At 31.9% G+C, this 16907-nt stretch overlaps 1 protein-coding gene across 1 annotated transcript in view; it reads left to right on the forward strand.

Moving 5' to 3' along the window:
* Nucleotides 1-16907, forward strand: part of spz6 (Spaetzle domain-containing protein 6) — a 37304-nt gene continuing 20397 nt past the window's right edge. Inside the window, exon 1 of the mRNA XM_065361275.1 lies at nucleotides 1-390. Coding sequence (XP_065217347.1) covers nucleotides 364-390 — 27 coding nt within the window. The 5' untranslated portion in view covers nucleotides 1-363. The remainder of the gene's footprint in view (nucleotides 391-16907) is intronic.

Genomic DNA, 16907 nt, shown 5'->3' on the forward strand with positions numbered 1-16907 from the left:
ACATTACAATGAAGATGGACAGCGTAAATCGCTGTTAATGGCTCATGGTATTGGGATTGAGGAAATGGATGGCCTACAACAACCAATACAGCCGACGACACGAACCGAAGCTAGCTAACCACTAGGTCACCAGTATCAGTATCATAAGAACAAGTCGAACTTCGAGGTTGATGCACTGTCGCGAGATGTGGTGTTTACATGCGTGCGTACGTCTTCTGTTGTGCGTTTACTAGTTCGGTGTTTTTGTTTTTTTAATTTATTTTTTTATTTTTTTTATTATTTGTGCATGTTAACCACATGAATCGCGCTTATTAGCAATACCTATTTGCTTGGAATGCGATTTAATTTATTCAATTCACAGAGATGATATTCAAACGAAAATATTTTATGGTAAGATTTTCAATTTTTTTTGACTATTTTAAAGGCCTGCTGCCTATCGCGTATCAAAAGGTGGTATATTTTTCCAAAAATACCCAACATTCGGAGAAAAATATAATTTTTTAAAGATTAATAATTTTAAAATGAAAACTGTGAAAATTCGATTTCTACTACGAATTTATGACCCATTGATGCCCATTCATTTTTTGGATTTCAACGAATAGAAATCAGAAAAATATTCGTCGAATAATTATGAGACCACGAAAGTGAATGACTGTAGCAGGATTAATGTTCATGAAAATTTTAAAATATCTGTTTTTTTTTGAAGTTTCTTCTCTCCGCCTTATTTACTAATAGACAATTCAAAGTTCACGTTTATTTTTTTAGAACTTGAAGAATTCAAGATCCTCTTTTCTGGAGGGCTCGGTGTTTTGGAAAAATTCAATGTTGTTGTTTTTTTTTTGTAATTTCATTATTTATGTCCTTTTTTGCTACGCGAAATTTCATAAGACAAAAGGGGCAAAGGTAGAAATCTCAATCAAGTCAGAGAGCTGAAACTTTCAGAATCTTAATTGACAATAACAATAAGGTATCCAGTGTCCATTTTTATAAAAGAAAAGATCAACTACAATCAAATAGAGGAAGAGAGGGGGTTCAATTTGGAAGAGACGGGGCTTTAAATATTAGTTCAAGCAAACATTTTTTGGGATCTAAATTTTCCTATCTTCGAAAAAAAACTTGAAAAAATTTTAAAAAAGCAAATGATTTTTTTCACGTACCTATACAGAAAACAGAAGTTTTTATGGCAGTTTTATCAAAAAAAAGTTATTTGAAATTTTGGGAAAAAATACTTAGGGTTTTTATTTGGAAATAGAAAAAACATGGCTTTTTTACAACTTTATCAAAAAATGAGACTTCTAAAACATTGGCAAGTAATGGAACTTTTCCGACAACTTTGGCAAAAAATGCAACTTTTTGACATTTTTGACAAAAAATAAAACTTTTTGGACAATTTTTAGGAAAAAACTGGTTCCTTGACCTTTTTAGGCAATTTTGGCAAAAAAATGCCACTTTTTGGCAATTTTGGCAAAAATGCCACCTTTTTGACAATGTTGGCAAAAATTCCACTCTTTAGCAATTTTGGCAAAAATGTCACTTTTTTGGCAATTTTGGCAGAAATGCCACTTTTTGGCAATTTTGGGAAAATACTACTTTTTGGCAATTTTGGGTAAATACCACTTGTTGACAATTTTGGCAAAAAATAAAACTTTTTGACAATTTTTTGGAGAAAACTGTATCGTATGACCTTTTTTGACAATTTTGGCAAAAAATGCAACTTTGACAATTTTTTTGAGAAAACTATTATCTCTTGACCTTTATAGGCTATTTTCATGGCAAAAAATGCAACTTTTTGACAATTTTGACAAAAAATATAACTTTATGACAATTTTTTGGAGAAAACTGGATTTCTTGACCTTTTAAGACAACATTGGCAAACAATGCCACTTTTTGTCAATTTTGGCAGAAATACCACTTTTTTGACAATTTTGGCAGAAATGCCATTTTTTTTGACAATTTTGGCAAAAATGCCACTTTTTGAATGTTTTGACAAAAAATAAAACTTTTTGACAATTTTTTGGAGAAAACTGTATCGTATGACCTTTTTTGACAATTTTGGCAAAAAATGCAACTTTGACAATTTTTTTGAGAAAACTATATCTCTTGACCTTTATAGGCAATTTTGGAAAAAAATGCAACTTTTTGACAATTTTTTGGAGAAAACTGGATATCTTGACCTTTTAAGACAACATTGGCAAAAAATGCCACTTTTTGGCAATTTTTGACAAAAAAGCAACTTTTTGACAATTTTGACAAAAAATTAACTTTTTGACAATTTTTTGAAAAAAACTGGATCTTATGACCTTTTTTGACAATTTTGGCAAAAAATGCAACTTTTTGACAACTTTTTTGGGAAAATTAGATCTCTTGACCTTTTAAGACAACATTGGCAAAGAATGCCACTTTTTGGCAATTTTTGACAAAAAAGCAACTTTTTGACAATTTTGACAAAAAATTAACTTTTTGACAATTTTTTGAAAAAAACTGGATCTTATGACCTTTTCTGACAATTTTGGCAAAAAATGCAACTTTTTGACAATTTTTTTGAAAAAATTAGATCTCTTGACATTTATAGACAATTTGCAACTTTCTGACGATTTTTTGAAAAACACAAGATTTCTTGGCCTTTTCAGGCAATTTTGTCCCAAAAAAAAGGGTAGCTTTTTATGACAATCTCGATAGAAAACAGGACTTTTATAACACAATTTCGAAAAAACAGGACTTTTTGACAATTTTTACAAAAATTATACCTAACGTTATGGCAATTTTGACGAAAAAAAATTAGTTCTCTAGGCCATTTCGACAGAGCGCTGTATGTTTTTTTTGGAATTTTAGGCAAAAAAACACGACTTTACTGTTGAGCATTTTTAATTTTGAAATTCAATAGTTTAAATTTACCTATATACATTTAAATTTTAAAAGAATCAAAATATACTTAGTTGATTGACAGAAATAGCGAGTGGGGGGGGGGATCAGAAATAGGTACCTATACGTTACACTATTTCAATAATTTGTTTGCAGAACGTGTTGCAACCACAATTGTTTCGTTTTTCTTCTTTGGAAGGGATGAAGAAGAGGACTTTAGGGTGGGGGGAGGGAGGGAGGGAGGAGAGTATATGAACAATACCTTTATAGTTTCAGCTTTTCGTTTTTTTTTAAATTGAAAAAAAAAATGTTGGCGTTTTTTATGACATTTTTAGTATATTTTGCCTGCTTTTTCAAAGTATGTAGGTACAAAATATTTATTTCAAAAAAATAAAAAATAAAAAATGAAAACAAAAAATATTTGTACTTACAAATTGATTCTTTGATGAAGTTTAATTATTACTTTTTTTTATTATACTTTTTCAACGGATTTATATGTATAGTATTTTTTAAAATGCAACCTAGCTATTTGAAAAATGGAAAAACTTCCACTAAAATTTTAATCTAGTACTGTATAATCCCCTCCTCCCACCAATTTCGGTCAAACTTGAAGAAAAAATTAAAAATCGTGTGACACATGGTTTGTAATGTTTTTGATATGACTGATTTCGAATTTGGGCCTATTTTTCTGAAACGAGAGCTACCTAAACTGTGTAATGGAGCCCTCAAATTGAAAAAAAAAAAATGAAAAAACCGTGTGATTAGCGGTTCGTTGGATTCACAGGGGAGTCGATTTCAAAAATTGACTCAATTTATGCATATCTGATCCCTTTAGACCACACAATATGATTTCAAATTTTACAAAAAGTTGAAAAGTTCTGTGACCTATGGGATATTTTGGTTGAATTCAAAATTCTTTACTCAAAACTCGTTAAAATGCGATCCCCCACCCCGAAAAAATTATTTTTCGCCATTGTGGACAGGGGGTGTGTTGGGGGACTTTTTTCGACTCCAACATTTTTCAAAAGTACCCAACAACGTTTCATCAAAAAATTTCAAAAATCCGAGGAAGGTCGTTTCACCTATTTTACCTGCTGGGAATACCCTCTTCAATTCTCGAGATCGCGATCGGATACACTCGTGGGTCAATATTAACGGATTAAACCCATCGAGCCTAAAACAACTTGTGTCCGATACAATTTTGATTAGTTACCTTAGATCCACATGAAATTCTCCCATAGTTTATGCAATTATACCTATGTAGGTAATAGGTACTTATATGTGAAGTAAGTCAATAGTTATTTTCACCATGTTTCAATCCTATGAAATCCATAAATCGCATTTGTCCATTTCATTATCTAGGTGATGAGCAAAGCAAAGCGCCTAATTCATGATTGTATGCATAGACAGACATAAGTACATTATTATACTCGTACATTCACGTACGTAGGTACCTATACCTTACCTACTCAAACTCAAAACGTTCTCGATGAGCTCCGAACTATTTTATTTATAAGACGAGTACTTAACTATCTATGGACTTTCACGTCTTTTCAAATAATATAAACACTCGCTCTATTCTTTCCAAGTGCATCGTCGTATTTTTTCAATCTATAAAGTAAGACTACGTTTATTGTTATCAGTTTTCATCTTTACTATTTTACGTCTTGTTTCCTTTCATTCGTTCATTCATTCCTTTTTTTTGCGTGTATTTTTTTTAACATCACAATGCGCCGATTTTATGCTTAACCTTACTCTTATATACACTTACAGCTTCAATATACTAATTTAATGACCATACGCCTATTACCTGGACCTAGACCTAGACCCAGACTTACACCTACATCGTGAACAATCGCGAAATTTACCTATACATCTTTTCAATTTCTCTGCCAGGTACATATATACTAGATTGTTCTCCGGAAAAATGGCAAAGGTCTTTTGTATGACTGATGTTCTATAATCATTAATCACGAACCGCCAAAATGTCGGTACACACAATATATGAATGAAAGTGTGAAAAATGCGATGAAATAGGTATTTTCTCCAGTTTATTTTTCGATTTTCATGTCTTCTGCTAGAAAAAATTTCGATTTATCTAGTCACTCTCCAAGAACAGGGGCATTTACCTATTTTACATCGTATGCTTAAATTTCACAAGTTTTTTTTTTTTTTTTTTGATTGGATGCTTCGTTTTAAGAGATTTGCAAAAAACTCAAATTTCCAACGTGTTGAATTCGTCATGTTCCCCTAAAAACGTCATCACCTCTCCAGTTGACAAGAATATAAAAATTGGTCTTGTTTCAACAGGAAAATATTAACCATTCAAAATTATCTAGACACTAATTCCACAAATCGTATTGGGAAAAATTTACGATATTACAAAACATAAGTAATATACATTAGACTCACTTACCCACAGTGAAAAGGTCACAATCAGCTTATACCTCGATCACGAAAATTATCATCAACACTGAATAAAGTTCACTTCGAAAATTTTTAAATCCGAATATTTCGAGTAATTGTAAAAAAAAAACACCCGACTCGGTCGACTTCAAGTGTCAACTTCGAAAAGGAATGAAATTTCATGAAAACAGATCGGGTTTATTGGGTTTGTTTATAACTCGGATGACTCATACACTCGGACTCCTGAAACAGATAAGAAATAAACTACAAAATTTAACAATGAAGGTAAAATACGCAGGGACGTATTAGTAGATTAGGATTACAAAACGAATCAAAATTAAAGATAACGATTTCGGCGTAATGGCATTTCTAATGCAGAGGGGGGGGGGGAGGGAATATTCATCCATTTTTTTGCAATATTTTTCACGCGATGCTCGACTTTAAAAGCATCGCACTCTGTTTCTACGATACTTCGAATTCCGTTCAAAACCGATTTCATCGTTCGAAAGTGTAATAAAATCCAATTCAGAAACATTCCTCGAGGTTTCAAAACATCGAAAGTAGCGAAAATTTCGGAAATTCATGCATTTGCCAAAATTATACTCTAAGAAGTCTGCGTTCTGTTTTTTTTGCCAGAATTGCAGTTTGCAAAGTTCAGTTTTTGCCAAAATTATCAAAAAAATCTCGTTTATGTCAAAATTGTACAAGAACTCCTAACTTTTGTGAGAATTGCCAAAAAAAACTCCTGTTTTTGCCAAAATGTTCGAAAAAACCTGTTGCCAAAATTGGCAAAAATTCTCGCTTTTGCCAAAATTATCCTAAAAAGTCCTGGTTTTTGCCAAATCATTGTCAACAATTTTGTTTTCGTTGTTATTGTCAAAATAAATAAATTACCTATTGTAAAAAAAAAAAAACTTCTGCTTTTAGCCAAAATTTTCAAACCTCCTACTTTTTGTTAAAATTGTCAGCAAGTTCTACTTTTTTGACGAAATATTGTAGGCAAAGGCCTTTTTTTGACTACATAGTTACCTATCCAAAAAATTCTGTTTTATGCCGAAATGGTCAATAAAATCTTGTTGTTAGCCGAAATAGTCATGAAAGTACAGCTTTTGCAAAAATTGTCAAAAAGTCCTAACGTTTGTCAGAATTTGTCTAAAAAGTGCTGCTTCTTCCATTTTTAAAATCAATCTTCGTAATTTTATATTTTTCTCTCGATTTCCTTTTCTTTTCATTTTTTCTAGTTCTCTTTAAAAAAAAGAAAAATTCTGACCCGAAAAAATGTGCAATTATACTTGTAAATAAAATGATAGATACCCTACCTATGTTTATCACATCTATGGATAAAGATACACATTGTATAATTTTTTCAGAATATTTATGTACTTATCTAGTATGGATAAACTAAAGAACCTTCAAAAATGCTAAAAAATTGATTTTTCAAACGATTTGTCCCTGTTGATGGGTAAAATTTTGATCTACTAAAATGTTTTTCCTTTCCCTGTCAAGCCAAATTTAAATTGAGTTGGTCAATTTTTTTATGGTTTGTGATCTCCATTGAAAAATATGATTTTTTTCCTCTCCTCGTCAAGCCAAATTTAAATTAAGTTGGTCAATTTTTTTATGGTTTGTAATCTCCATTGAAAAATATGATTTTTTTCCTCTCCTTGTCAAGCCAAATTTAAATTAAGTTGGTCAACTTTTTAATGGTTTGTAATTTCCATTGAAAAATATATGTAAATTGTAGAAATGAATCATTCGGCTATTTTTGAAATCACTTTTTTTCATTCACTTTCACAAGACGTTGATCTGATTCTTCTATAATCGCGTAAATTACCTCTTGATTTTGGGACACTAATCTGATTTTGAACCAATCCATGATCTAGAACGAATTTTAGATGACTTTTTAGCACAATTTTGGGATCTTTTTCATTCAAAGTTTTTGAATTTTGGCAAGATTTGTTGAATACGTGTGTATGATACTTTTTGGATTTGAAAAAGATTTCGTTAAAATTTTAAAAAATTAAAATAAAAATTTGTATTTTCTGCAATTAATTACTGATTTTGAGTTAGACTTCTGAACAATTTTTGAGTACTAAATTTGCCCATTCTTGGTAACTTTTTGTAAGTTTGACTCGCGATATTTCCATTTTGAAGGATTTCTTTTCACCAAGCATTGTAACCAAATTGCTCTGACCTCAATTTGAATTTTTTTGTTTTTTTTGTTTTTTTTTTATTCGCAGAGCCATCTTACAATCCTTGCTAACTTCGGTAGATGAGCGTTTTGACAACCTTTTGAACACGTTTTCTAAGGTGAAATTTGACGCTTAAAATTAAAACGTGAAAAACGTGTATTTTTCAATGTTTTTTGCCAAATACATATGAACTTTTTACAGATAAAATTTCAACTTTATAGATTGGTAGGAAGAAAGCAGGTAGGTACTTGTAAAAAGACACATTTTGGCAAAAAAAAAAAACAGTTTTTGGTGCCCAACCCTCCAATCCGGAGCTGTGCCGGTTTAATGTTTTCTTTTGTCAATTTTCCCTCACCACTATGATGAAAAATTTTGAAAAAAATCGTGTTGAAAGGCCGATGCTTCCCCTACACATTCCGCGTGGTACCAGAATTTTCTCCCCACTACTCATGGATATCGGTTTTTTCCGCAAAAACGCATTTTTTGGCTATACTGCCCAATGGAGGGGAAGGGGGTTAAGGGGCGGAAATTCCGCTCGACAATTTTTTTTGAAGGTACCCAACAATAATCCATTATAATTTTCCAAATTTGGGAGCAGAGCCATTTAGCATATTTTACCCGGAAATACCCTTTCACTTTGATCCTCAAAAGTGTGTATTTTTTTTTTTTTTTTGAAAGTTGGGAAAAATTGAAACTCTGCTGGAGGCTCCAGAACGGCTCGAAACCATCACCGATCGACTCGAGTGGTTCAAAATAGCGTAAACACCAAATTTCAGCTTTTTATCTCAATTTTACCAAATTTTTAATTTTTTTCGTAAAAAAACTGGGGCTAATTTAAAATCTCAAAAATCGAGAAATGAATTTCAGCAGCCGAAGTTAGCGCTATGATGTGTTTCAAGGTCTTCTTTTGATTCCATACGTCAAATATAAAATTTTTTTGCAATGATTGAGATGCCTTTCATTAATTTTTAGGTGTGTAAAGACCATTAGATAATTTTTCATTTTATTCATACAAATCTTCCGGTAGGCCCAACCCGTAGATAGAATAATGGAAGTTCATAAGTTCATAAAATTCGATAAAAATCTACGCATGTATTACACATTTGAGATTACAACTACGTCTATGAAAATATTATACACGCATATAATACTCATTTAACAGATCATAAGTAAATCTTAATAGGATACCCAGCGAGTAGCATTTAATTGCCGTACATAATACTACCGGTATAATAATGGTGATGATGGTGATGATGATGATTGCTCGTACTTTCGACAACATCATATACGAGATACAACATAACATATGCGATAATATCGTAGATGATGAACCTAAACCCAGTCCATAATGCATACCTACATGATACCTCTACTCTACCTACATGTATGATGTACTCGTAGGTAAATGGTACTAAACATAATAAATGACAGCTCGTGTAATAAGCAGTAAACATAATACTCGTATGTAAACGACCTGGGACATTGACGTTTACTTACCTGTCCATCACACCGCAGCCTCACACGTGCTCATTATTAGTACACGTGCTTTATATGGCTACAAGGTGACAAAATAATTTCAAGTTCAATTTCTATAAATGTAAGATACCTAATAAAACTCCAGATCTGCAATCGACCGGGATTTTTAATTTAAATACAGCTTCAGTTGGCCACATTGCCTATCGTGTAGACTATCAATTAAAAGGGGCAAAAGCCTTTGAAAAAATTGAAATGAATTCTTGATCAAGCAGGGTGAGGGTGGAGGGTAGTACCTACATCAAAAAGTGAGATGATTTCAATTTTGATGGACTTTTCATTCACTAGCAAGTTTCATTATTAGACTCTCTGATCAAAAATCGATTGATACTGAAATGTACATATTAAAAATGGATGCAAAATGTTTGGAAAGAAAAATATTTTTAGAACAAGAATCTACTCAAAAAAGAGCAATTTGCAAATGGCGAAAAAATCGTTTTTTTCTCGAAAATTTCCTTCTTGGAGTACCCATATCCCCTCTCCCAGAGTACCTCTGGAGTTGACAATTTCTCTCCCCTACTTTCAACTCTAAATTTTTCATTTCAATTTCTTGTTCTCAAATTGTTAGCTCGGTTTGTCTAATGCATGATTGATTGAATGATCGAAAAATAAGATGAAATATGTGTTTTTAAAAAAGTCACAGTAGACAAAAAAAGATTTCAACACTTTTTTTTTCTAGAAAAATATTTTTTTCAACTTTCATCCAAATCTTTGCATTTTCCAGTAGTTTCCAAAAAAAAAAAAAAAAATGGATTTGAAACAGATTTTTAAATGCTGAAAAAACCATTTCAACTTAATGAAGAAAAAAAATCACCCCAAAAAAAACACAACATTACAAATCTAATGTTCTGGTTCTTAATTTCAAAAAGTTGAACTATAGTCTGTCTCATTTAACTTGACCATTACCAATACTTACACACTACTCTATCGCATTGTGTAAATACAACGCACAGTTGCCACAAATAATTTCAAAAGAAAACAAATAGTAAAGTCAACCCCACCTTACCCGGCAAATACAGCAAAGTAAAGCAAATGAACATGCTGATTTTTTTTTTTTAATGAAAATGAATTGAAACTTTGAAACATTACTTATTTGAAGATAATTTGAAGTAATAAGCACGATCTTTAATAATAATAATGGAAAATAACATGAAAAATGTAATTTTAATAGTGAAAATAGGTAGGTACTGATAACATTACATTTACAGTATTTTCATTTTTGGAAGCCAGTAAATATTATTTTTCATGGGCAATGCTTGACTTTGTTGTATTATGTAACGAAATTATGCAGTTGTAAACATCAAAACATTGCACATTTTGACAACGTAGGAAATTTTTGAGAGGTCAAGTTAAATGAGACAGACATAGGTATCTATTTTAAAATTCTTTGAAGAAAAATCGAGACTTTGACAGCTTTAACAACATGAAGGGCATCTATGACATTTCTGACAAAAAAAAGTGCGACTTTTGAACAAAAAACATCTACGTATTTTTAGTAATTTTGTTAAAAAGAGAATTTTCGACAATTTTTGGTAAAAAGCAAGACTATAAATTGGCAATTTTAGCAGAAAGTGGCTTTTTGGAAATTATTGACAAGAAAGTGATACTTTTTGGCAATTTCTAGCGAAAAAGCGAGACCTTTGAATTTAGATAATTTTTCGAAAAAAAGGGTAAATTTTTAGCAATTTCACTAAAAAGCAAAAATTTGAATATTTCAACGAAAAGAAATCATTTTTTGGAGTTTTTGACCCAAAAAAAATTGAAGGGCTAATGGTGAAAGTCGCCTTAGTCATTTTTTTGTTCACACAACTTTAAACATTTTTTTTTCATATTTCATAAATTTTAAAGGGAAAAATGAGTATTGTAATGCATTCTTGGATAGTTGAAGATGTTTTTTTAATGCTTGACCATAAATTTTTTACATTACTATTAAAGTAGGACAACAACGTTTTCATTGATTTGTACAAAAATTGCTTCTGAAGTTCTGACTAAGGCGACTTTCACAATTAGCCCTTCAATTATATCAATCATTTAAATTTAAAAAAAAAGACTGCTGAGTAGTTTTTGGAAATTTTAGATCAAAAAACAATACTTTTTGGGTATGGATAATTTTTCGAAAAAAAGGGGGAATTTTTAGCAATTTCACTAAAAAGACAGAATCTATCTCAAAAAGCAAAAACTTGATAATTTCAATAAAAAGCAATCATTATTGGCCCCAAAAAAATTGAATTTTCTGCAATTATTTAAAAAAAAAAGACTGGAAATTATGGATAAAAAAGCAAGAGAGACTTGCTGGAGAACTTGGATTTTTTGGTGGTTGGCAAAAAGAAAAACACTTGGACTTTTTTGGGAGGGGGGAGAAATAAGACTTTTTAAAAACACAATTAATTTCGCAAAAAATGCGATATTTTTACAATTTTTGAAAAACTTGGATTTTTTAGTAGGTATCTACCTATTTTGGCAAAAAGAAAAACTTTTGGACTTTTTTTTGAGGGGGGGGCAGAACTTTTTGGGAACACAATTTTAACAATTTTGCAAATTAACGCGATTTTTTCTATTTTTGAAAAAGCTAGAATTTTTGACAATTTTTGGTGAAAAGCAAGACTGATAATTTTGGCAAAAAGCAAGATTTTTTGACAATTATTAGCAAAAAAATTATACTTTTTCGCAATCCAAGGAATTTTTTGGTTAAAAAGCGCGAGATTTTGGAGAAAACTCCAGAAAAAAATCAGATTTTTTGGATTTTTTTTGCAAAAAAACGACCTTTTTTGAATTTTTTTGGCATTTTTGGCAGAAATCGTGGCTTTGACAATATTAGCAAAAGGCAGAGCTTTGTATAAACAATTTGAACTTTTAAAAATTAGCAAAAAAAAGTAACTTAAGCAGGGATGAAAAGCTAGCCGAAAGCTTAAAGCCGAAAGCTGAAAGCCGAGCAGATTCTCGCACTTAGCCAAAAGCTAAAAGTTTGCAAGTTTCATTTTTTCCAAGCCGAAAGCTAGCTAAAAGTTTCATTCTTTTGGCTTTTTCAAAGGCTTTTTTGCAGAATTGAATTCTCTAAATTTAGAAGAAACAAAAAAATGAAAAAATTTCATTCAATTTTATTTTAATGCGATTTAGTGAAATGAAATAAAAAGAAAATAATTCTAGCAATGAATATTCTCCACTATCACTAATTATGAAATCAATGTACCTGATCTAATTTTTAATTCCATCTTGTTGTAAATTGATGGCGTATCAGCTAAAAGTTTAAAGTCAAAAGCTGAAAGCCAAAAGTTAAAAGCTAAAAGCTTAATGAAATATAGCTGAAAGCTTTTAAATTGAAAATATAAGGAAAAGCCATTGGAAGCCGAAAGTCTGGCTAAAGCAAGCCTTAAAAATCAAGATAGCCGAAAGCTAAAGCCAAAAGTTTCAATTTTGAAATTTCAAGCTAAAAGCCAAAAGCTGAAGTTTCATTTTAAGGCTTTTCATCCCTGTACTTAAGTAACCAAAAATTCAAAAAATAAACAATCTTATCAAAGTCGTTGAAATTATTAATATAAGCAGGTGAAAAATTGATTAAAAAATTGATGAAGATCCTGTAAAGCATTTGAGATTTTTTTCTCGAATATCTCGCAGCTGAAATGTTGTGTTATTGTTGACTTGAAAATCTTCATTGTGAGAAAAGCAACGAAGATTCAGCCAATTCAAAATCAGTCCAACTAAGAGCACCCATCATGTATGTTTGCGATACCGATTATACGGGGCAGGGGGCAGGCCGGCAGGGGCATGAATGACGCACAATCGGAAAAACGGACTTGGACACAATCGATTAGATTTCCCATCTCGCCGCATCGTCGTTTCAAATAGAAACTTGTGCGATTTATCGAGCAGCGAGTGTCGCGTATAGTTTAATTTTATGCTTTTATTTTTTAATTAACACATTTCTCCAAACGTTCCATCATCAGCGAGCGACGCAGCGCAGCGATACTCAAGTAGGTAATGGGATTCAGAATTGGTTCTAATCAATTCGTCTGACTGCGCTGTTCGCATTTTAATTAACACTCGTCGGTGTGGAGGCGTTGGCGGTACATTGGCACAAGGCGACGACCAAGCTACCTACCAGTAAAAATAGAATGACTTTTACAAGAAAGTGAACAATAAACAATAACTCTGTAACTCTGACTATATACTGTCGTCCCACCTAAAAGAGATATATAGGTCTAATAAGAGAATATAGGTTCAGGTAGAGGTTGCAGCAGGTATAGTATTTGTCGCGTGCAATGCAATTTCCACAGCACTTAATCTTGTTTTTATCGATCGAATATTTCAAAAACGAAAGCATTTGCCATTTTATAGTACCTCTCGAGACTCGTAGATCAACAGACTGCGGAATGATAAATCCAGCGTATTGCCTCTTCCATCAAGGATGAATTTAGTGTAGATGGGCTGATGGCACCAGAATGTGGCATCTAGCAAAGTAGAGGTTGGGTTCGTACTTCGTAGCTGCCAGTGCCATGCCAGCGTCGCGTCGTCGCCGTCTCTCTCTCTGTCTCTCTCTTCTTGGTTTTGTATTGGAAATGTATCTGTAATTTTTGTACTAACGAACGCGCCGCGGACGGATGTTGAAAGGAAACCGCGTCTAATTGTGGGCAAGCAGGCGTTAACCTACATTTTGAGTATCTTTCATCGTTACTTATACTATACTCGTAGTCGTACTTATATACGTATACCTACGATAGGCAGGAAAACGTATCGCGTGGTATCTATCTCACCTCCAGATCGTATCTATAAACACTTAATATCCACCATCCAGCCATTCAGCCATTCAACTAAGAGTATATCTATTCAGCAGAAGCTCAATTCAAATACGTACCCAATTACTTTTATGCGAAGATCTAGGTATATATACCTAAGTAACTACGGTAGTTAGCACGTACTACAAATACGTGTAGGTAGAGCCAGAAGTACGCTATATAAGATCGCACAATATATTCTTTACAATATTGATGATCATTTATACAGTGCAATGAACGTGGATAATATGATTTGGGCTGGCATTTTGAAACAATCTTTAACAATAAAAGTAACACCTCACACAAGGAAAAGGAGCCTTTTTGAGCTCAAGCTCTCCAATTTGAACGAAACCATGCCAGGTGGAAAGGCCAAGTCCCAAAACCCATGTAACTGAATTCAAGAGCAATATTAAATTTGCACTCATTCTTTATGAAGTATGAATTTTTTCAGCAAAGTGAACCAATGTGAAAAATTCGTCCAGTTCAACTCTCATACATCAAAAATTAGGCTACCAGTTTCAAACCATTTAGGAGCCTACAGCGATTTTTTAATTTTTTCCAGAAATTTCAAATCACTCTGGAATGGTCAAACACTGACTAAAATTAAAGGTGCTGATGAAGGCAAAAATTTCAACCCTTCCAGCGGGATTTTAAATTTCTGGAGAAAGATGAAAAAATCATCTGAGGCCCCAAAATGATCTAAAACGAGTAATTCATTGATGTATGAGAGTTGAACTGGAGGAATTTTTCCCATTAGTTCACTTTGGTTGAAAAATTTTATATATCACGATAAAGTTTTAAAATCACCCTTAAAACAATTTTTAAATTTTTTTTTAAATTATCAAAAATTCAAAAATGAACTTCAAGGCCCAAATTTTGGGCTAAGGAGCCAAGTACTCAATTTGGATAGTGTTTGATCAAAAGCTAGATTTCCTACTTAGAATTTCTAACGAGTTAGATCTGAGCCTCTCGATTTCCCGATCATTTTTGAAAAGATTGATTAACGCGGCTTCATGATCAAAATTTCAGTTAAATATCAATTCATCAAAAATATCGATTTTTCAAAAAAAGTCATTTTGGTCATTTTTTTCAAATAAAAACAAAAACGAATAATTTTAAAAAATCGATCGATCGCTCTTCATCATCAAGATCGAAAATTGAAAAATTATTCTTGATCGGGAGGTATATTTTTGATGCTGAACTTGAGTTTTCATTTGGAACTGAATCGATAATTGAGATTTAAAATCAAAAATGAATCGATTTTCGATAAGGATCGATTTTTATCGAAAAGACTACTTTTGAAGCCGAACATTGAGTTTCAATTTCGATTTCGAATAAGGCAGATCCTGCGAAATCGTAAATCGAAAGTGAATCGATTTTGGTACCTCTACCTACTGTATAGTGCGATCAATCGATTTTCGATAATAATCGATTTTTTATCGGAAAGTCTATTTAGCCATAAGGTAATTTGCTACAAATTACTCCCAATTGGCAATTACATACAAGAAATGAAAGGTAATTGCTCGTAAATACGACAAATTACGGTTAATTACTAGTAATAACGGGTAATTACCGTTGATTACGGTAAATTACTCGTAATTACGGTAAATTACTCTTAATTACGGTAAATTACTCGTAGTTTTGGTAAATTACTCGTAATTTCTCATTTCGGTAAATTACTCCTAAACTCCTAATTTTGATAAATTACTCATAATTTTGATAAATGACTTGTAATTATGGTAAATTACCGGTAATTACGGTTAACTAGTGGTAATTAGGGTAAATTACCGGTAATCACAGTTAATTAGTTGTAATCACAGTAAATTACTCGTAGTTTTGGTAAATTACTCCTAATTTCTCATTTCTGTAAATTATTCCTAAACTCCTAATATAATGTAATTACGAGGAATTACCCTGTAATTACGGTTAATTACCCTGCAATTACGGTTAATTACGCTGCAATTACGGTTAATTACCCTGTAATTACGGTTAATTACCCTGTAATTACGGTTAATTACCCTGTAATTACGGTTAATTACCCTGTAATTACGGTTAATTACCCTGTAATTACGGTTAATTACCCTGTAATTACGGTTAATTACCCTGTAATTACGGTTAATTACCCTGTAATTACGGTTAATTACCCTGTAATTACGGTTAATTAGTGGTAATTAGGGTAAATTACTCGTAATTACGGTTAATTGGTAGTAATTAGGGTTAATTACCGCTTACTGTTAATCACAGTTAATTAGTGGTAATCATGGTAAATTACCAGTAATTACGGTAAATTACCAGTAATTACGGTAAATTACCGGTGATTACGGTAAATTACCTGTGATTACGGTAAATTACCGGTGATTACGGTAAATTACCGGTGATTACGGTAAATTACCGGTATTTTTGGTAAATTAACGAGAATAACACCAAATTACTGTCATAACTGGTAATTAAGGTGAGTAATGGCGATGGTAACTGGCTGTAAATGTCTATATTAATCAAGGTGAATTATTGGTAATCACTTCCATTTCAGCTCAGGTTTTCTCTACATCAATAGAAGTTCAAATTTTAGGATTTTGAGCTTTGGTTCTTAGTTCCCCCCCCCCCCCTTAATTCAGGTTGCAAACATGAGCACAGAACAACCTATTTTCGGTGGTTTTTTTTTCACAATTTATTATTGCAATTGCAATTTCAAGACATTTTGAACACTTTTTCATGCACTTTTCACCATGTTCCTTCAAATTTCATTACCTAATTTATGACAATTTTTGATTTTTGGACATTTCATCATTGTTTTTTTAGTTTTTTTACATTATTACAAATCACAAATTGGCAAATTCTACTGAACTTTCTTCACTTTTGGGTAATTTTGATAGATTTTATTGCATGTTTGAGCATTTTTACATCATTTTAATGCGTTTTCAGAAGTTTATCGTGCACTTTTGACAAAATTTGCAGAAATTTCATAATTTTTTGTGATTAAAGTGTTTTTATAATCCTTTTACTTGATGTTCTAAACAGTTTTACACTTTTTATTGGAGTTTCATATGCAAAATTTTTTGAAAATTTTACCTATTTTCCGCAATTTTTGAATGATTTTAATGCATTTATTCATGTTTTCAAGTCTTATTGGCATTTCATGCAT

Source organism: Planococcus citri, chromosome 4 (genome assembly GCF_950023065.1).
Source record: "Planococcus citri chromosome 4, ihPlaCitr1.1, whole genome shotgun sequence".
NCBI lineage: Eukaryota > Metazoa > Arthropoda > Insecta > Hemiptera > Pseudococcidae > Planococcus > Planococcus citri.